General features: G+C 44.4%; 1 protein-coding gene across 1 annotated transcript in view; it reads right to left on the bottom strand.

Moving 5' to 3' along the window:
* Positions 1-4,317: 4,317 nt before the first annotated feature.
* The window catches only part of LOC117366027 (snake venom vascular endothelial growth factor toxin ICPP-like), a 37,250-nt gene continuing 18,923 nt past the window's right edge, over positions 4,318-22,644 (bottom strand). Inside the window, exons 2-7 of the mRNA XM_033957057.1 lie at positions 18,690-18,720; positions 14,841-15,037; positions 14,452-14,531; positions 10,611-10,643; positions 10,085-10,189; positions 4,318-5,067 (exon numbers count right to left, since the gene is read on the bottom strand). Of these exons, the coding sequence (XP_033812948.1) occupies positions 5,031-5,067; positions 10,085-10,189; positions 10,611-10,643; positions 14,452-14,531; positions 14,841-15,037; positions 18,690-18,720 (483 nt within the window). The 3' untranslated portion in view covers positions 4,318-5,030. The remainder of the gene's footprint in view (positions 5,068-10,084; positions 10,190-10,610; positions 10,644-14,451; positions 14,532-14,840; positions 15,038-18,689; positions 18,721-22,644) is intronic.

Here is a 22,644-nt window from a genome sequence, read left to right as displayed (position 1 = left end):
TCAGGAAGGCCTGGGTGAAGATTTCTTTGGACAAATGGTTCTTTGACATTATTTAAGAGGGCTACAAGCTTGAAGTTTTTTGTCCTCTTTGGGATTTCTTTCTGGAGTCTCCAGCCGGAAGACCAGAAAAAGTAGACAAAGTCCAAGCGACAGTAAAATGGTCTCTGAATATTCAAGCCGTGGAGTCTAGGCCAGATGGAGAATCAGGCTCAGGCAGATACTCCATATACTTATTGTGCCAAAGAAAGACAGATGACTGGAAACCTATCCTGGATCTGAGGTCTGTCAATGCAGTACTAAATGTGCACATGTTCTGGATAGAGACTGTGTACTCAGTCATTGCCTCAGCACCAGGGGAATTCTTAGCCTCACTGGATTTAAAGGAGGTTTTCTTACATATCGCCATATTTCTGAACGCAGAAAGTTCCCAGATTCCATTTGCTGGAAAAGCATTTTCAATTGAGCACTAGCGTTTGGTTTGGCAACAGCATGTTGCTCCTTTCCTAAGGTGATGGTGGTGGTAGCAGTGGACCTGCACAAGACAGGGATTCAGATGCACCCATACTTGGATGTTTGGTTAAATCAGGGCTCTGTCCAAGACCAAAGGTCTCAAGGCAGTGATACAAATAGTCCAACTCCTGCAAGACCTGGGATGGATTATCAAGTGCAAAAGTCAACTGGAACCATCCCAATCCTTGGAGTAGTTGGGGATCCTCTTTAACATGACAGAAGGCTGTGTTTGTCTTAAGGAGTCACGCAAGATGAAGTTAAGAGCACAGATTTTAGAGTTCCTAGCAATGTCAACACCTATGGCTTGGCTACAGGTACCGAGGTTGATGGTAGCAAATATTGAAGTAGTACCTTAGGCGAAAGCTCATTTATGCCCTCTTCAGAATGTACTGGTATCCCATTGGTCTCCACAGATGGACTCGCTCCAGATGTCCTGACCTGGACAGCGGGAGCGCACGTTGGTGGCTATGGGCAGAGACACTGTACAAAGGCTTTCCTCTCCGTATTTCTTCTTGGGTGATACTGATGACAGAAGCCAGTCTTTATGGCTGGGGAGGTAACTGTGAGAGTCACCTGGTTCCTCAAAAGATTAGAATTGAGAGCTAATCACCTGGTGCTGCAGTCATTCGCAAAGATCTTGGAAGGCAATTTGGTCAGGGTCTTCTCAGACAATGCCACAGCGGTGGCATACATTAATAGACAAGGAGGCACCATGAGTGCTCTATTGAAGCTAGAGGCTCAGTTATTTCACTGGACAGATTCCCACCTATAAGCCATTTCAGCAATGCAGGTAGTGGGGGTGGACAACGTGCAACAGACTATCGTAGCAGTCTGATTATGGATCCAGGGGAGTGGTCCTTATCCTAGAGTGCTTTCAATGAAACTGTAAGGCGCTGGGGGAGACCTATATTCGATCTAATGGCATCAGTGGGCAACAAGGATTCTCAATTCTTCAACTGTAAAGTAGAGCTGGGAAACATTGGCATAGTCGCTTTGATGCAGCTGTGGCTAACATAGGAATGGTTGTATCTTTTCCCCCGTCACCAATAATTGTACAGAAGAATAGCGACCCACCTAGGGATGGTGATTCTTATGGCCCTGGATTGGCTGTGCCACCCATGGTATGTGGAGTTAGTTCAGGTACATCAGGATGAATGCTTCAGACTGCCACATTACCCAGCGTTGCTCCCACAGGGTCTAATTGTCCTGGAGAGTTTGGAATGTTTTGGGCTTATGGCATGGCTCTTGAGTGCAAAGCTCTAAGGAAGAAAGATTACTCAGAGGGTTCATATTATCCAAAAGGCTTACTATGGTCACAGCCTATGCTAAGGCTTGGAAGACCTTTCACCACTGGTGTGCGGAACAGAAGGTAGAGCCTTTTAGGGCTCCAGGTTCTGCGGTCCTATTTTTTCTTCAGGACAGTCTCAAACAAGGCCTAGCACTTGGCTTCATAAAGGTACAGGTAGCAAGCCTCTTGTGCTTTGGGCCCGACTGGTGATGGGCTCTTTAACCATCCGGATGTGTCCAGGTTTCTGAAGGGAGCATTGCGTTTGCATCCTTTCATGTGACAACCATTTCCACTGTGGAATCTTAACATTAGGCTGTGGGCCCTTGGTAAAGCCCTGTAAGAACTCTTACAAGAGGCGTTGCTGATGGACATGACCATCAGGATGGTTTTCCTGGTAGCCATAGCATCGGCAAGAAGAGGTTCAGAGCTTCAGGCTCTGTCATGTAAAGAGCCATTCCTCAGATTTATGGAGGCAGGTGAGCCTTTTCGCATAGTGCCTTTCTACCAAAGGTGGTATCAGCAGTCCATATCAATCAGCAGGTCTGATTGCCTGCGTTCTAGGCTACAGGTGAAAAGTAAAAGTACTAAGGTTTTGTGTTATTGGAAGTGAGGAGAGTTCTTCTCTGTTATCTAGAGGTGACAAAAAGTTTTTTGTTTTTTTACAGATCATTTTTTTGTGTTCACCAATCATGGCACACTAGGAAAGCCAGCATCCAATGTTCCTATTTCCAGATGGATCTTCATGATTATTTTGTCGGCATACATTGGCTGTGGTAAACAGCTGCCAATATCTCTGAAGGCAAATTCCATCAGAAGTGTGGCTTCTTCATGAGCAGAATCCTGGGCTGTCAAACCCGAGGAGATGGTTTACTTCCCATACTTTCACACAGTTTTACAGAGTGGACGGGTCAGCACAAAAGGACACCACATTTGGGTCCTTGGTGCTAGCAGCAGGCTCATCTGCCCCACTCTAGAATCAGGAAACTGCTTTGGTAAGTCCTATTTGTCAAGACTCATGTTTCTTTTGCACTAGGAGGGAAGATTAGGTTCTTACCTCAATAATCTTCTTTCCAGTATAAAGAGAGGCGAGTCTTGACGGCCCACCCTGTCAGATTGTTACTTAGCCCACTTTCTGTCTCAGACATAAATGTGTGTCTCCAGATGCTGATATGTGAGCTACCAAGAGAATTGAAGATGCTTACTGTTCTTCAGTTCAATATGTATAAAGAAGTAGCAATCAGCTCTACAGACAGTCCTTTAGGGGGGACTATAGGAGTTGCACAAATGTTAGTGCAGGTTGCACTCAGGTAGGTGGTTTGTTTAGTTCCACTTTGTTTAGGCCATATGTCTATTGGTTTGATTAAATGTTGTTGTGCAGAGCAGAAAAGACTTGTTGGAGAGTTCCCCTTGCCATGCTTGTTGTTTCCCCTTTTTAGGGGTTATCCATTGCTTTGGTATGAAATGAGGAGCTGAGGCATTGCCCAGTGACACAAGGAGGCGGAGTTGAAAAATGTAGATGATGCCTCTGCAATTCTCACGGGTGAAGGAAAGAAACCCACTTGCCAAGACTCACATCACGTCTTCTTTTCAAAGCCTGTATTGCCTTGAACTATTGAAAAATAAAGCCCTGGCCTTGGTGGAAATCCATAAACTGGAATGAATTAGCAGGACTTAATTTCCATACTCTCATTTGCATATTTTCAAGGAATTATTTTGCCTAAGGATTTTTGCATATGCTTCACAATAAGGAGCCTGGGGAAACACTGACCATGACAAGATTTTACAGTAATTGGATTAGAAAACTGTGAATAGGACTATGCTGTTGCAAAGTTTGAATCTATTGTTGACTCTCCGTGCGTGTGAAAACATGAAGAAATGATGTCCTTGGGAAGGTCAGTTGCCATCAAATCCATGAATCCCTCTGGATTATACAAAAGTAAAGTTCTTTTTTGGCTGATGTCCATGTCCTACCTGCAGTGGCGTGGTATGGGGGGGAGCAGAGGTGCGGTCCGCCCCAGGTGGCCTCTTGGTGAGGGCACCGGCACCCCTCTTCCTCTCCCCCCACCACGCATGTGCACTCCTTCCCTTCCCCGTATCTCTTTAATGTTCTGGGCATGAGCAGCAACCCCAACCTGCTGCTCACACCAGCATTGGCTCTTCCTCTGGCATAACTTCCTGAACCCACACCTAGGAAGTGATGTCAAAGAAAGAGCCGACGCTGGTGCAAGCAGCAGTTTAGGGGTTGCTGCTCGCTCCTGGAACATTAAAGAGGTACGGGGGAAGGGAACGGGGTGTGCACGGCAGGAGTGGATGGGGTATGGGGTGGAGAAGAGGGTGGGAGAGAGGGACCACCGCCCTGGGCGCCTCTCACCCTCGCTACGCCACGGCCTACCTGTTACAACCTGCAGCCTGGTTTTATGGTTTCACATACTGTAAGATCCCAGTCTATTAGGTAAACCTTACATCACAGCTCTCTTCCACAACAGCATAGAGAAGATGTGAAGACTGTGGAGAAGACATACTTTTTATAACACTTATGTATTTATTTAACACTCAGTATTTCATCCTGTTTACATGAATTCATCTGGACAGTCAAAGCTGTTCATTTAATCCCAAGTTATCAAGTTGGCCTACTTTGTTACAGGTCTTATCCATCTAGTGGTTGTATCAGATGTATGCAGGTCCCAGGAAGAAGTGTTACTATCTCCTCACTTGTTTTTTTTATTTCAAATTCATGAGATATTCAAAGTTGCATAGATGTGGAAAGAACATTGCAGGTGGCAATTTATGATGGAAAATCTCTTCTGCTTAGCAGAATTGATCTTTTAGACACACAGTATGATGTTAAAGGGAGACACAAGCCTCAGATAGTAGGCAGAGGCGAAACATCCAGAAAATAAGCAAATTACACATGGAACCATGTCTATAATAGCCTTCTATCATGGAATAGAAGTAGATCTGGGTGGAGTGCAGCAGTACTTTGGCCCTATGGATTGCCTGGAGCCAGAGAAAGCAGGGCTAGTGTGAAGGAAAGATCTTTTTTCTTCCTGTCCTGTGCCCCTGATTCACAAGGTCAATATCACATTTTCTTCAGCCTTGCGGGAAGACAGCATGTACTGGGTTAAATGGTAGCACAATTTATAGGATAGCAAGAAGCAACAGGAGTGAATTTGTTGAAAAATGTCTCATGCATGAGATTGCTGGTGGCTCTGGGTCTGACCTCTAGACCTCTTCAGTTTTTCCTTCTTCTGAGGCGGGGCGTTTTACATCTGGAACAAAAAGAGGTCACACTGTCAGTAATAAATAATGAACAGAAAGAATATAACCTTGCAGCTCCATGGCACAAGGGACAGACTGATCCAATCCAAGCATGCTCTTTAAAAAAAACCCCAAAACAAACAAACCAGGAACTGCTGACCTGGAGGCTGAGCCAGAGATGCTATCACTGGCATGTAGAAGACCCAAGTTAGGCTCAGCTTTCTCTCCCCAAGCTTGCTTTGGCCATGAACACTGCAGGGGCAGCATCCACAGCTTAAGGAAGAGGAGAGCGCCTGATGTTTTGCATTTTGATATACAAACCTCAGTTTGCAAGTAACGCGGTTTGCGAGTGTTTTGCAAGACGAGCAAAACATTCTCGCAAATCGTGACTCACAAACCGAGAGTTGACTCAATTTGTGAGCATTTCTACCCCCCCCGCCCCCGCACCGGCATCGCTCCCCCCCCCTGCGCGCGAACCGGCATCCTCTGCCCACCCAAACAGAAGCCTTACCCCATCTGGCACCGGCACGCAGCCCACAGGATGTGCCGGTGAACGACGATCCTTCCTGTTGCCTGGAGAGAGCGAGAGCTAGAAGGTCTTGAGCATGCGCAGATGCTCAAGGCCCAGGAAACAGGAAGGATCTTCGTGCACTGGCATGTTCACTTTGATATACGAACAATTTGGTTTACGAGCATGCTTCTGGAATGAATTATGCTCGTAAACTAAGGTTCCACTGTATCTGTTGCTGTTCTTCCCTTTAATCTGTTGTTCTGTACATCTTACATATGAATTTGCATCTTTGTTGCTCATCATTTGCCATACTTCCATGCTCAGTACCCAAAACATATACATAGGAATTTCTACTTCTGCTTTTCCTCCTTAAATTTGTTGTTCTGTATATCTGCTGTATGTGAAATTGTGACCTTGTTGCTAAACATCTACTGTGTATGTAAACTTGTCATCCATTCTGGGAGGATGGGCTAGAAATTTGACTAAATAAATAAAATAAAAATAAATTTGGATAGTGTGACTGGCAATTCATGTATGGGGTCCTTGATAAATATGGTATCCGGGTTTAAAATTTTTTTTTTATTACTGAGGCAGTTAAAACACTTTGGCCTATAGAAAGCTCGCTAGACCACCAGGTAAGGCCAGGAAGGCGGGAGGGAGGCGGGGGAGGTCAGAGCCGGATATTCGCGGTCCGGCTCTGCCCCTATCCCCCGCGAATCCGGAGGGAGAAGTGTACATTACATTAGTGATTTCTATTCCGCCAATACCTTGCAGTTCAAGGCGGATTACATAAGATTTATCCGGAGTTACAAGAATTGTAAATTTACATAAGAATTGTCATAGGAATTACATAGGAGTTATATAAGAATTGTCGGGAACTTGAGGCGATACATGTTGGGTAATTAGAAACAGGGGGTAGTTGGGTGTGGTGGGTGGGGATTGGGAAGGAACTGGTTGTGTTAAATAGGTTTTATGTATTTTTTGAAGAGTAGGGTTTTAGTTTCTTTTTTGAAGGTTTTGTAGTCTGTGGTCAAGGACAGCAGATTGGTGATTTGTCTGTCTAGTTTTGCTGCTTTGGAGGCCATTAGATTGTCATTTAGTTTTCTTCGTTTGACATTTTTGGTTGGTGGGTGTGTGAATAGTAAGTGGGTTCTCCTGTGTCTGGTTGAGGTGGATTGAGTTAGTCGATTGTTCCAGTAGGATGGGCTTTCTCCATTAATAGCTTTGAAAAGTAGGCAGTAGAATTTGAAGTGTATTCTTGCTTGTATTGGGAGCCAGTGTGAGTTGTGGTATGCTTCTGTGATGTGGTGATATTTTTTCAATGAGTAGATGAGTCTTAAGGCTGTATTTTGTATTGTTTATAATTGCTTTATCATGGTCGCTGGGCAAGGGAGGTACAGTATGTTGCAGTAGTCAATTAGTCCCAGGATAAGAGATTGTACCAAAAGTTGGAATTATTTCTTGTCGAATAATTTTTGGATTTGTCTTAAAGTTTCTCATAGTCGCGAATGATGCTTTTATTACTTTGTTGATTTGAGGTTGCATGGTACAGCCTCTGTCAATCAGTACTCCAAGAAGTTTTAGTGTGGGTTGAATGGGGTATGAGATCAAGTTTATTGCTATGTTTGTTAAGGTTGGAGCTTTGCTGTTTTCTAGGAGGATGAAATTTGTTTTGTCAGGGTTGAATTTTAGTTTGTGTTCAGTCATCCATGTTGCCATGTTGGGTTTTGAGTGTTTTGTGTATTGTGCCTGTTATGGTGGGTTCTGGGTAGTCGAAGGGAAGGAGAATGGAGATGTATGAGGTTATGCCATGTTTGTCTAGGCAGGAGCTGAGGGAGGCTATGTGTAGGTTGAATAGTGTGGGAGATAGAGATGATCCCTGGGGAACTCCGCAAGGGTTGAACCATGGTTTTGATTTTTCTTTAATTGTTTTAACCCTGTAGGTTCTGGATTGTAGGAAGCCTTTAAATCATTAAAGAACCTTGCCTGAGATTCCTATGGAGTCTAGCGTTTGTAGGAGGATGTTATGGTCTACCATAAGAACATAAGAATTTGCCTCCGCTGGGTCAGACCAGAGGTCCATCGCGCCCAGCAGTCCGCACCCGCGGCGGCCCATCAGGTCCATGACCTGTCATGTTATCTTGATTTAGCCCTATAGCCCCCTTGTTTTCATCTATACTCTTTCCATACTCTTATCTACCCTTATCTGTATCCCTCAATCTCCCTATCCTTCAGGAATCCATCCAATCCCTCTTTGAATCCCTGTAGCGTACTCTGCCCGACCACTTCCTCTGGGAGCGCGTTCCATGTGTCCACAACCTTCTGTGTGAAGAAGAACCTCCTGGCATTTGTTCTAAACTTCTCCCCTTCCAGTTTCTCTGAGTGCCCTCTTGTGCCTGTGGTTCCCCGTAGTTTGAAGAATCTATCCTTGTCTACCTTCTCCATGCCCTTCATGATCTTGAAAGTTTCTATCATGTCCCCCATAAGCCTCCTCTTTTCCAGGGAGAAGAGCCCCAGCTTGTCCAGCCTGTCAGCGTATGAACAGTCCTCCATACCATTTATCATTTTCGTAGCTCTTCTCTGGACCTTCTCAAGTATCGCCATGTCTTTCTTGAGGTACAGCGACCAGATCGAAGGCTGCAGAGAGGTCTAGTTGTATGAGCATGATTTTCTTGCCTGTACTGAGATGTTATCTAGCTGAGTCCATTAGTGTTCCTAATAGGGTCTCAGTGCTCTAGTTGGTTCTGAAGCCAGACTGTGTGGGGTGGAGTAGGTTGTGGTTTTCTAGGTATGAGGTTAAGGTTTTGGCTACTAGGCCTTCCATTAGCTTGACGTACAATGGGATTGAGGCTATGGGTCTGTAGTTGGATGGTTGGTCCGTTGTTCCTTTGGGGTCTTTAAGTATTGGAGTTATGATGATTTTGCTGAGGTCTAGTGGGAACTGTCCATCTACGAGTAGAGATTGTATCCATTGTAGGAGCAGGGAGCAGAATAGTGTGCTCAAGGTTTTCAATAAGTATGGGGGGCAGTGGTTGAGGTCGCAGCCTGCGTGGCTGTATTTATTATATAGTTTGTTGAAGTCTGATCATTGTATGGGTGAGAAGTAGAACCAGGTTCTGTCTGCTGCAACTGATTCTTTTTCTGTGGGGGGAAGTGAGGTCTCTTCTACCTGAGTGGGAGATCCACTGAACGTGGTTCTGATGTTTGCAATCTTGTTTTTGAAGTATGTGGCTAAGAGAGTGGCTGAGGGAGGGGGGGTGTCAAAAAATGATGGGCCCCGGGTGTCACATATGCTAGGTACGCCACTGAAGCAAAGACACTATTAATTTGGAAATATTAATTAGGAAGTATACATTAGAGTCTCTGCCAGAGCCTCTAATGTAAATATAAATAAATACTCTCAAGCTATGTCAGCTGAGGACTTCTTCTGAAGGTGGCCAAAGGTCCCTTTTGCCAATCTTGGCAGGCAGCAGTAGTGTTCCTGAGTCACTGATGCTGGCATCTCAGTGGCTCAGGGATGCTGCCAGTGACTACTATGCCTGGTGGAGGGATGTTCTGGTTGCCTTTGGAGGAGGTCCTCAGCTGGTGATGCTTGGGAATCCCCACCAGCCACAGCAAGGGTCAGCAAGTACTTCAGCACTGGAGAAGTAAAATCAGAAATACATTTCCTTTTCTTTTGAGCATAATACAAAGACACCTGCTATATACAATTCCCAAAGCTAACATATTTCAGTCAATAAATGCCTTTTTTTAAACTTTGTTGTCTGGAGATTTATTTTCCCATCAAGTTTGTCCCAGTTTCACTTTTTTCTTGTCTTTCTGTCTTCTACAAATTCTTCTTCAAGCAGTTGCTGTCCATTGTTTCCTCCTACCATGGTCCAGCATTTCTCTCTTTCCTTCCTCCCTTTGTACAGCATCCTTCCTCCCTTTGTACAGCATCCTTCCTCCCTTCTATCTTGCCTCATTCTCCCTCTTTTTCACTTCCCCACTCCTGCACAGCCATTTCTTCCTCTCTCGCAAATGATGCAGGGGGAAAATCCGGACGTCGGGGGGGGGGGGGGACTGGACACCAAGGCCGGGAGCGCCCCCTCAGCGCTTGCACCCGGGGTGGACCACCCCCCCGCCTCCCCCTTGGTACGCCACTGCATCACAGTAACATAAGACCAGAGAACCCTTACCAACCTCAGTTTGCTATATGATTTGCATGTCACCTCCAAAACATATACAAACTTGTACTCAGAGGAACTTATTACCAGATGCATAATTCTTCCCAACAAGGTTCAATAAAACAGGTCCTTTATCCTCTTTTCCAGTTCTCACGTGCACTGCAATCCTGGCATTATTCATCTTTATATAACTAATCGGCAACTTTTTCCAAACATTGATCAAACTTCCACATGCCCATACCGTACTCTCAGAAGAGGAGGTGGCGTGCAGTAATGAACCATTCTAAATAAAATGAATAACCCTGGCTTCCATGACCCTATTCAGGTGTGCAGCTTTTAGCCCCTTCTCACCTGTGTTTTATCTGCTTGCACCCACTACCCTGATGTTGAGGGATCGGAAGGTCAGGGGCTTCCTCTGCTTTCCCTGTAGAATCCTTCAGGTGCAGTGACTTTGGTCTGAAAACAGAAAGGAGAGAGACTACAATGGGTCAAGGAGTTCTTCCAAGTACTTGTGTTAGTTGTAGGTTTAAGATTCTACCTCCTCATCCTCATTTTCTGGAATGCTGTCCTGTACTAGGAGAGAACACTACTCCGGCTCTTCAGGCTCTCTTACTCTGCTGAAATGGCTTGTACCTCCTTCTTTCACCATTCTGAAATTAGTTAAGCGATTCTGGACAACTTTTTATTTTCACTTTGCTGGCCTGCATTTTGTTTTTATAGCAGAATCAGGCTGAAGATCTCTGACTGGCCTTCATTTTTCATACCAATGCCAATAGGAGGCTTTAGTAAACTGTACTATGCAAACAATATATGAAATGCAATGTATAGGCCAACAAGTCAATAATTCAGAACACAGGAAATGAAAAGCCATACATACTGCCGTTGCACTTTTAACCTCTTCCTCTTTGGCCTAGAAATAACAAAGAAAGATGTGAATGCCATGCATTGTCTGGCTTATGAAAATATGAACCTTAACAAGCCCCATTCACGTTTCATAGAATACCATGTAGAAACACAATAGGCCTCCCCCCACCCCCCAATGTCTGAACCCAATGGAGGCAGGTTAGAAGACATTACTGTGCCTCCTGATGGACAAGCAGATTGAACTATCCCCTATGAAATTTTTACACTATTTTAAAAGAAGTACAAAAATATGTTATAAATAAGTCATTATCTGTTAATTATAAGATGTGTCACATGCCCCATTCCCACTCCTGTCAACTCCTGCCTCTCTTCATTCCTGTATCTTGCTCCTATCAATCTTTCCACCCAGTGCAGGATTCTGCCTGTTTTGATCCTTCTGTGCTAGAGTTTCTCAGCTTCTTCAAGTCAAGTTCCCCCTAAATCTAACAAATATCAACTGAGTACCCCTGCCCAAGGTCCGCCCCAGACCCAATCCCCATAATAATAATACTAATTGTAATGCAATTTCTTCGATCCATTTTTCATACAACATGGATTCACTAGAGGTAGGTCTTGTCAGACAAATCTGAACAATTTCTTTGACTGGGTGACCAGAGAATTGGATAAAGAGAGTGTACTAGATGTGGTGTATTTAGATTTTAGCAAAGCCTTTGACAGTGTTCCACACAGACATCTAATAAATAAACTGAGTGCCCTTGGGATGGGTCAAGAACTAGTTGAGTGGAAGGCAACAGAGGGTAGTGATCAATGGAGATTGCTCTGAGGAAAGGGAAGTTACCAGTGGTGTGCCTCAAGGTTCTGTTTTTGCTCCTGTTCTTTTAATATTTTTAGAAACGATATTCCTGAAGGGCTGTCAGGTAAGGTTTGCCTCTTTGCGGATGATACCAAAAACTGCAATAGAGTAGACATCCAGGATGAGGTGAATAGCATGAAGAAAGACCTTGCGAAGCTTGAAGAATGGTCTGAAATTTGGCAGCTAAAATTTAATGCTATGAAATGCAAGGTCAAGCATTTCAGCTGCTAAAACCCGAGGGAGCGGTACAGTTTAGGGGGATCTACAGCCTCAGCACCCGGGGTTGTGGGTTCAAACTCCACGCTCCTCCTTGCGATCCTGGGCAAGTCACTCAGTCCTCCATAGCCCCAGGTACGTTAGAGAGATTGTGAGCCCATCAGGACAGATAGGGAAAATGCTTGTAAAACCGTTTAGATAAACCTTGATAGGTGGTATATAAATACCTAATAAACTTTAAAACTTGAAAGAACTTATGTGCATGACAGAAGAGCGGGACTTGGGTGGGATTGTATGTGGATGAGGTGGCCAAACAGGTTGAAAAGGTGACGGCGAAAGCTAGAAGGATGCTAGGGTACATAGGGAGAGGTATGGCCAGTAGGAAAAAAGAGGTATTGATGCCCCTGTATAAGAATTTGGTAAGACCTCATTTAGAACATTGTGTACAATTCTGGACACTGCACCCTCAAAAGATATAAAAAGGTCTAGAGGTGCGTGGCGCTAAAATGGTGCGTGGTCTTCGTCATAAGGCGTATGGGAACAGACTTAAAGATCTAAATCTGTATACTTTGGAGGAAAGGCGGGAGAGGGGAGATATGATAGAGATGTTTAAATACCTACATGATGTAAATGCGCATGAGTCGAGTCTCTTTCATTTGAAAGGAAGCTCTGGAATGAGAGGGTTTAGGATGAAGTTAAGAGGTGACAGGCTCAGGAGTAATCTAAGGCAGTGTTTCTCAACTTGGTCCTGGAGTACCCCCTTACCAGTCAGTTTTTCAGGATATCCCCAATGAATATTCATAAACTTGATTTGCATACACTGCCTCCATTATATGCAAATTTCTTTAATGCATATTCATTGTGGATATCCTGAAAACCTGACTGAGTTGAGAAACACTGATCTAAGGAAATACTTTTTTTACAGAAAGGGTGATAGATGTGTGGGACAGTCTTCCGGAAGAGGTGGTGGAGACAGAGACTGTGTGTCTGAATTCAAGAAAGCCCGGGATAGGCACGTGAGATCTCTTGGAGAGAGGAAGAGATAATAGTTACTGTGGATGGGCAGACTGGATGGGCCATTTGGCCTTTATCTGCCATCATGTTTCTATTAATACAGGATGGTAACCACAAAATAAAAAAAAAACCCAGTGTTAATTATCATTTATATTTGGGGTTTTTTTTCCAAAGAGGTTAAGGTAGATGACTTAATATGCAATGTCACCTTAGTAACAACTTTAGAAAAATATAGTGCAAAATATAGACAGTAGATATAAATTTTCAAAACTGACACATTTCAATCACTATATTGAAAATAAAATCATTTTTCATACCTTTGTTGTCTGGTGATTTCATGAGTCTCTGTTTGCACTTCCTTCTGACTGTGCATCCAATATTTCTTTATTTCTGCGTCCTACACGCTTCCTCTCCTCCGGACCTCATTTCCTTCACCTAACCAACACCTCTTTCTGTCCCTCCATGAATCCAACTTTTCTTCCTCTCTCCTCCATCCCTATTGGCAACATGCCTCCCGCTCTCTCACTGTCCTTCTCTCTCATTCCCTCCCTTGCTGCAAAGGGAGTGGGGGAAAGAGTGAGAGAGATCCAGGGTGCATCTCTCCCACTCCCAATATTTTTCCCTCACTCATCCCCCGGATCATATCCAGCATTTTTCACCACTGCCCACCAGCCCCATGCCCATTTCTCTATCACCCCTCTCCAGCACAATGCCACATCTCTCCCTACATCTCTATGTCCCAACATTCTTCCCCCTTGCATCCCCTTCAATCTATCCCTCTGTTCCCTCTCCACCACCATATCCAACATTTCTCCCTCTCATCCTTCTATTCCCCATTCATCTCTACCTCACTCTCTGCCTAATTTTCCTCTTTCTTCCTTTCCACATGTGCACCATCTCTTTCCCTCTCACTCACACACTCATGCCCAACAATTCTCCCTTTCTATTCCCTCCCTCCTATGTCCCAAGTTAGTGCCACCTTCCTCCATCCCTCCCTTCTGTGACCCGAGTTCGTGCCCCTCGCGTGTCTCAACGCGCTCCTCCCTCCCCCCCCCCATTCTCCTTTTGTCCCAGATCATGTCCCCTCTCTACCTTACTTGTTCAAGCTGCACTCGCTTCCTTCAGGGCCATGCAGCTGGGCTGCTCCTTCTGCCTTCAGTGGCACTTGTTGGAGGGATGTATAAGCAACGGTTCACATGCTGCACGTGGCTGACCCACAAGCCTTCCTTCCTATGTCAGCTCTGATGTTGGAGAAAAGGTTTCCAGGTCAGCTACGTGCAGCGTGAAAGAGCCGCTGACACATCCTTCCACCAAGTGCTGCTGAAGGTGGGAAGGAGATAACTAAGATCCCCCGCTGACCCAGAAGGCTTTCTTCCGATGTCAGCTCTGAGATCGGAGGGAAGCCTGGGTCGGCTTCGGTGGAGGGGGGGGCAAGCAGGAACGAGGAATCCCTTTTGGCAGCTCTGACAGAAGGGGCGGGCAGGAAGGAGGGATCCTCGGCGGTAGTTTCGGTGGAAGGGGGCCGGCAGGAAGGAGGGATCCCTGGCAGCAGCTTCGGTGAAGGGGGGGAGTAGGTGGGCAGGCAATATCCTCGGCGGCAGGAGCAGCCAGTGCCATCTACCTCTACCAATCAGCTCACATACCCCTAAGGGTACACATACCACGTGTTGAGAAACACTGTTTTAAGCCTTAGTTGTAATACACTACTTCTGCTAAGTTCTTACCATGCATCTGCAGACCCCAAGCACACAGTTGTCTGTTTATTCCTCACCTGCACATACAGCTCCTGTGTTCAGTAAAACTCATTGCTTCCTCACGGGTCTTCTCCTGGACCAGACTCACACGAACTACCTAAGCAAAGGAAAGGTGTGGAACATCTATCACATTATCTATGGCCTTCAACACCTATTAACACTCCAAGTGGGAGTGACAGTAATAGTATGGAGTGTAAAAGGGAAATGCAAACTTGAGCAAAGCCCAAGAGGTTACAGGAGAATGCTAGTGTTACAGTGAAGGGGTCAGAGGGACACAAGGGAACTCAACTCTACTGTTAAAATATGGCAGAGTTCAGAAGGTTACAGAAAGCAAGACAGAATGGAAATGAATTCAATACTAGAACTGTTGTTGGCAGCTTTGTCTCCCCCCATTTCTGCTCTTTACCTGCATGACCACAACATGCGTCTGCACAGGGACACAGTCCAGTCTCTCATCTCCACAGCAGCCACCACATCGCTGAAGTGAGACACAGGACGGTTTAAAGATGTACTCAGCCTCATGGGGGAACTCATTGAGAATGTCTACCAGCGTCTCAATGGGACGACAATAACTGCGGTTCCAGACCTCGGCAAAAAGCATCACTGAGGGCCAAAGGGCAGGAAGTGAGAAAAACATAGTTACTAATTAATACTTTTACAGTTCTCTTTCTGTCAATCTATGGCTCATCATGTATTGCATTAGAACTACTGCTGATGACAAAGAAAATAGATGCACCGTGTCCTTGTGTTTGAAATATAGAGTATATCTTTCCCATCACCTCCATCTGAAGTCGGCTCATCCCTAGGTGCAGGAACCCTACGTCAACATCCTCAAGAGCTTCCTAAGAGGAAGTGGCTTTTGCCAATTCACAAGGTGGGAGTCAAAGATCCACCACTGGATATTCTGAGTGGAGTGGAATAGGTAGATGTGAATTGCTCATTTACGCTATCCAAGAATACTAGGACTAGGGGGAATGTGATGAAGTTATTAAGTAGTAGATTTAAAACAAACTAGAGAAAGTTTTTCCTCACTCAACGTGTAATTAAACTCTGGAATTCGTTGCCAGAGAATGTGGTGAAAGTGGTTAACTTAGCAAGTTCATAAGTCATTAAGATGGCTTAATCCTAGGATAAACAGCATAAAATCTGTTTTTGTCCTTGGGATCTTGCCAGGTACTTGTGACCTGGGTTGGTTAGTGTTGGAAACAGGATACCAGGGACTCTCAAGACTTGATACAGGAGAGGTCCACTTTATTGGTCTCCTGCTTAAATGAAGTGGAAAAAATATTAATTTTGAAACTTCATTTTAAAAAATAAAGAGGCTAAATTTTCTGTTGATAGGATTATGATGTTTCCCCAAGCAGCTCCAGAGGAAGGCCTTCTTGTCTTTAAAATCCAGAGCTCTGGGTCTGGGAGCTACGTTCTTTTTAAAGTTCCCTTGTACATGCTTGATATACCGTACTTACAAAATAAGGATGATATTTTTTGGGAACCAACACAATTAGAGTTATTCTCACAGGGTAATGAAAAATAATTTGAAGTGATTATTCTGATGTTGACTGAGGGTCTTTAAATATTTTTCAGGGCTGAGAGTTTACAGAAAATTCCTTGTGGGACTGTTTTGTCCCATTTGGAAAAATTTTCTTTTTTATTTGCCTTTATTGTTTACTTCTGAGTTGAAGCAGTCTTTTCTCAATAATGTAGGCTTGATGGTATTTGGAAAATCTTTTTGTATCATATTTGTTATTTGATTGTTCCATATTCTTTGTTATGTGTATTACATTTAATGAAAAATTTCTAATAAAAAAAGGATACCGGGCTTGATGGACCTTCAGTCTGTCCCAGTCTGGCAATTCTTATGTTCTTAAAACATGTTAGAACAGTCTTCTTCATTGTTAGACCTCTAAGATAATTTGTTTTGCATTCCTGATGTAATCCACCAGGATGGTCATGGGGCTCAAGGATCTCACGTATGAAGAAAGACTAAAGAAGTTGCGGCTGTACTCACTTGAGGAAAGAAGAGAACGGGGAGATATGATTGAAACGTATAAGTACATCACGGGACGCATCGAGTCAGAAGATGATATCTTCTGGCTCATGGGACCCTCAACCACCAGAGGGCATCCGCTGAAAATCAGGGGAGGGAAGTTTCATGGCGACTCCAGGAAGTACTTCTTCACTGAAAGAGTGGTGGATCATTGGAACAGACTCCCACTCCAGGTGATAAAGGCCAGCAGCGTGACGGATTGTAAGAGAAAATGGGATACTCACGTGGGATCTTTAAGGGAGTAAATTCAGGGGGGGGGATACTTGGAATGGGCAGACTTGGTGGGCTACAGCCCTTTTCTGCCGCTTTTTCTATGTTTCTATGTTTCTATCATGCAGCTCCTTTGTGGGATAGTAATGGAGATGAGACAAGGAGAGGCTATCAGTCAAGAGCAGTATCTCATGGCACAGTGGTGTGCAATGAGAGATTCCAGAATTTTACCTTATTTTAAAAAATTCCCTTCATATGTATACACTAGAATAGATGACATGTAGATTGCGTATACAAGAATCTGTCAATGTTATCAGTGTGTGTGTGTGTGTGTGTACGTAAGGATACAATTGCCCAGACAAGCATCATTCTTTGACATGAATAGTCCTTGAAAACTAATGGCAAGTCACATGAGCAATGAAGGCTTTGTTACTCTTTGGATCTTATTTTTGCGAACCTGAGATTTTCAGCTCTGACAGAAATTAAAGAGGAAAAAAATAAAGAGAATGGTTGCAGATGGCAGATGATGAAATGCATGCTTGTATGTTGACTATCGAGTCACATTTTGAGTTCATTTGCACTCAATAAGCACATCCAGCGCATTAATTAGCAATTCTATCTACTTTAGTTTCACCATTTCTATGGCTGTCAAAGTTAGGGCATCGTTCCTGCCCTGACTACACCAGTAGACCACCAGGGATTGTAAGGTAGTCCTGAGGGACTTCTTTATGCAGTTATGATCTTGTACAATAGGCTATATAGTAAATAGAGTGCTTCAAATACATGCTTTTGAAACAAAATTTTAGCAGCCCTTTGGAATTAGCTTCTCTGTGGAGTTACTCCAAGTGTAAAAGCACCGCGTCTCACATGTTGGATCCAGCTCCCTCCTCTACCTCCTAAACAGATGCTAGAATTGCCACTTCAGACTTACTCCCCTCAGATCACCTCTCCTCTCCTCCATTGTGAAGGCCATGTCTTTCCTCTCTGTTTGTTATCCAAGCCTCCAGCTCCCTCTTAACTTATCAGACTTCCATTCCTAACCCCTCCTCCCCCAAGGACACTTCTTCCCTGGAAACTACTGGAGCCAGCTGCAAAGTATAGCAGTGGCAGCCTGGCAGGCTATTAGCGAATGTGGGACTTCTGGACTCTGGCCGGTCTTTGTTTTTCCATTGAGTTTCTAGCTATAGCAGCCTCTCTTGGGCCATAGTGCTTTCAGCCTTCATTGTCAGCTACCCTGAGTGCTCACTGTCCATTGTAGCAACAATCCTCTTTCTAGAGTCCTGCAATCATGGACCCTAAATCTGTCTGTTAGGTGTTACTTGTTCCATCCCTCAGCGGCTGTGAACCCCAGCAGGCCCAAGGAATGGGAAATCTAAGTGGAGGTATAGCCTAATTGTTACAGCAGTGGGCTCAGAAGCAGGGAAGCTAGGATTCAAATCCTACTGATACTCTATGTCAGGGGTGTCCAACCTTTTGGCTTCCCTGGGCTGCATTGGCCTAAAAAAATTTTTCTGGGGCCGCGCAAACACTGCAGCAAGACAGAGGAGGGAGCCAGCAAGACGGTAAACACCCGGGGGCAGCAGAGGAAAATACTGTATCGCCCTCGACCGGGGCAGCCCAAAATACGCCACGGGGCCACATGCAGCCCTCGGGCCGCAGGTTGGACACCCTGGCTCTATGTAATCTTGAACAATTATTTCACCCTCTATTGCCTCAGGTACAAAAGCTTAGATTGTGAGCCCTCAGGGACCAGACAAATATCTATAGTACCTGACTGTAAATCACTTTAATCTGCTACTGAAAAGGCAGCTAAAATTGAAAATTGCCTTTCTTTTTTACCCTGCTCTCAAATCAGGTCCCTCTACATGCCGATGCCCTACCACTGTTTATTAAGAAAAGAAAATCAAAACAATGAAACAAACCCAACCACTTTGGCTAGAACAACACGCTCTCAGATATCTGGGAAGTCCGCTGTGTTTGAAGATCACATGTACTCACCATCTATTGTGATGTTTTTGGTCATCGGCACCTGGAACACAGGAGGAAAATAAACATATCAAAATAAAGATCACAGGTGTTTAAAGGGAGCTGAGAAAAATCACAAAATTCCCTGAATCAAAATACTTCATTTCCCTCCTTCCTGTCTCTCCGCCTGCAGCTGGTCCTGGGTTTTCCCTTCTCGTTCTGACCTTGAATGATGGCATGGCTAGAAGCATCCTTTATTCATATCCTTCCCCTCCTTCTGAACATGTTGCATCTACACTTAATGAGCTTAAATGATGGAAAACCTATCATCCAAGCTAAAATAGCGTGACTCAGTGATGTTGTCCTGCTGCCCCAAGAACAACGTGCAAAGCTACTTCCTGTAAAGTCTGGGCCCTCTGTGTGATCTGGGGGGTCTTCTCTTCCTTACCCATTCAGCCCATCAAACAGGTATGTGGTCCTGATGCAGCCCAAAGGGGGCAAGTGTGGTTGGAAGATGCCTGGGTCCAAGAATGTAACTCCTCTAGGGTCTTTTGTTTCTGGAGTACAGTGATAGTTGTCAGTGCTTTGGCTCTTAAGGACCATTCACATGACAGTTTCTTTTGTGTATGGCTGGTGTCAATGTGTGCGCTTTCTTAGGATGGTGGGAAAAAGTGCCAGGTTGACATTGCCAAGAGATTAGCACAATGCTATGACTGCAGTTTGCTGGTTTTTCATAACAAAAACTTTCTCCAAAACTAAACTAAATGCCATGAAATGTCTTAATAAAGCACTGATTCACAGTCTTGGTTTTGTACAGAAGGATAATGTGTATTGACCTAATCCCTGCTGTCAGCAGATTTGGAATTAAAAGGATTTGGGAGATGGTGTACAGCTGAATCCAGCTCTGAGGGTGCCCTGTCATGAACCTTTCCCTTGGCATTAAACCCACTCTATGGAGCTACATGTGGGTTCCTGCAGTAAGGGAAAGATCAGGTCATCAAAAAAGATAAAACTTTTGTCAGCCTAAAGCTTCAAGACCAGAGAGAGAGAGATGCACCTTTAACTCCTTACTTACCAAGGTGCTGAAGATGTACTATCCTTTAGCATTGGATTTACTTTCAATTTTTCTGTCCTTCCAATTCAGTGAGGGGAGGAAAATCAAAAGTAAAGCCATTACCCTAAAGGGTAGAGTAGTCAGCAAATCAGAATTGTTTCCAATATGAAAAACCACTGAATTTAGGCACTGGTTTGTTGGGGGGGGGGGGGAGGGTTAGTGCAGAATCTTTACCTCAGCTTGGGATGAAATAAAGATCCTATGCTGGAGTTGGAAGATCATCTGAGGTGAAATGCAGCACTTCACCGCAGAGGACTAGTGGCCCACATGGGACACCCTGGACAATGCATCCAGCACACAGAGACCCTGAACTAAAGAGCCTTCATTCTGCTGGAACGCTCGTAAACCAAAAATAAATAAATAATAACAGGTGCAAGATAGCAACCAGTGATGTCCTTATCTTCTTGCTGCCATCATGGAAAATAGCAGTCCCTAAATCTTAGTTTGCCAATTAAGATGATGCTTCCTAATAGGAAGAGGAAATCACTGGATGCCTTCCCAACAGAGGTAAGTATTACTGCTCCAATGGGTCCATTGCAGTGGCATAGAGACTCTGGTTGATGGTCGCCTGGGCCAGGGGTGCCCTGGACTAATACAAGGGAGGGGGCCTTGCAAGGTTGTATGTTGCAGAAACTAGAATTTTAGAAGTCTCCTTTCCTGTCAATATATGAGCCAATCCTTGCTCACACAGACAGGAAATATGTTTTTGATAACACAGTCATTTGCATGCCATTAGTTTAATGCATAGGGAGTAAAAGAATATTTTTCAAGTGTGTGCACTGAAGCTTAGCTTAGCACATTGTTCTATTACATCAGCCCCAAAGAGCAGAAAAGTATACACCCAGTGGGGCTTGTGTCTAAAACCCATCCCAAGTACTTTGCAGGCAGTCAGTCAGATTAGAGAATGACACGGGGACAAATTTTGTCCCTGTCCCTGCAGGAACTCAATTTCCCCCATCCTGCCCTTGCTAGTTTTGTCGCTGTCCTTGTCCCTGCCCCATTCCTGGAAGCTCTGCCTTAACTGCACAAGCCTCGAACGCTTATGATTTTAAAGTGTTTGAGGCTTGTGCAGATGAGGGCGGAGCTTGCAGGAAGGGGGCAGGGACAGGAAAGCTCCTCGCAGTGATGAGATGGGAAAATGAGTTCCTGCGGGGCCAGGAAAAAATTTGTCCCCGTGTCATTCTCTAAGTCACTATAAATATTCATCAAATAATTTAACATAAATTGGCTTTTATCTCATATATCTTCATTATGGATATCTTGAAAACCTAATTGGCTGGGGGAATCCTTAGGACAACCCCAGCAGTACAAACAAAGGAATATTAGGAGAGAGAGAAGAGGAATGTAAATACAGAAACAGCAGTGTTACCAAATGATCCTAGATTTCTAAGGGCAAGCCAATTGGATTCATGGACAAGAATCAAAGAAAACCAGAAATTACAAGTCCACACATACAATTAGGGGGGGGGGGTTTGGGAAGAAATTTATTTATTTATTTATATACTGCCTATTAATTGTCTAAGCCACAGGTGTCAAACTCAAGGCTCGCGGGCTAAATCCGGCCCGCCTGCCCATTTTATGCGGTATTTTCATTGCCGACCCCAGTGTTATCTTTTAGCCGGCTCCTTCCTCCTCACTGCCTCAGTGCACAAAGTTGCAAGCGTCCTGCGCCTGAACCAGAAACCTTTTCTCTGACGTTGCAACGTCAGAGGAAAGGCTTACGGACGAGGTGTGCAGTGAGGAAGAGGGAGCCGGTCAGAAGATAACACCGGGGGCAGCAATGAAAACCCGCATCGCACTGGGGACCGCATAGAGCGGCCAGTAAAAGGGAGGCACCTAGCTGAGGCACAGCATGGAGGGAGGGAGACAACATAGGTAGGGGGAATGATTTTATTTTCAATTGAGTGATTGAATTGTGTCAATTTTGAGAATTTTCATCTATATTTAGCACTGTTCAGGAAGAAATGCATTTGTTTCTATTTCACTGGGGTTGTACTGCATGCAGAGTCTTGAATCTTAGGATTTCGTTTGTATATATTAGTACTTTTAGTTTGTGGTCCCGTATTTGCATAGGGGTTATCTGTGTTTTCGTAGGAATGTTGAGAAGCATACAGTGTGCTTTGTGTAGTGTAATTTTGTGGTTAATCATTATGTGTTGTTAATATAAAATTATATATGAAAAATGAATGGAAAAAATAGTGTCACAATTAGTATTATTATGGGCTGCAGATTGTGCTGTGATGGGCAGGGTCTGGCCCACAACTTAGCCAGAAGACGTATGAGGAGAGACTGGAAGCCCTGAATATGTCTACCCTAGCGGAAAGGAGAGACAGGGGAGATATGATTCAGACGTTCAAATACTTGAAGGGTATTAACGTAGAACAAAATATTTTCCAAAGAAAGGAAAATGGTAAAACCAGAGGGCATAATTTGAGGTTGAGGGGTGGTAGATTCAGGGGCAATGTTAGGAAGTTCTACTTTACGGAGAGGGTGGTGGATGCCTGGAATGCGCTCCCGAGAGAGGTGGTGGAGAGGAAAACGGTGACTGAGTTCAAAGAAGTGTGGGATGAACACAGAAGATTTAGAATCAGAAAATAATATTAAATATTGAACTAGGCCAGTTACTGGGCAGACTTGCACGGTCTGTGTCTGTGTATGGCCGTTTGGTGGAGGATGGGCAGGGGAGGGCTTCAATGGCTGGGAGGGTGTAGATGGGCTGGAGTAAGTCTTAACAGAGATTTCGGCAGTTGGAACCCAAGAAATAGCTAAGAAGAAAAAATTAAAAAATTTAAATTGAATCAGGTTGGGCAGACTGGATGGACCATTCGGGTCTTTATCTGTCGTCATCTACTATGTTACTATGTTACTATTTCT

This window comes from Geotrypetes seraphini, chromosome 8 (assembly GCF_902459505.1).
Source record: "Geotrypetes seraphini chromosome 8, aGeoSer1.1, whole genome shotgun sequence".
NCBI classification, from domain to species: Eukaryota; Metazoa; Chordata; class Amphibia; order Gymnophiona; family Dermophiidae; genus Geotrypetes; species Geotrypetes seraphini.
Note: the sequence above shows the minus strand (reverse complement) of the source record. Positions and strands in the feature narration are given on the sequence as shown.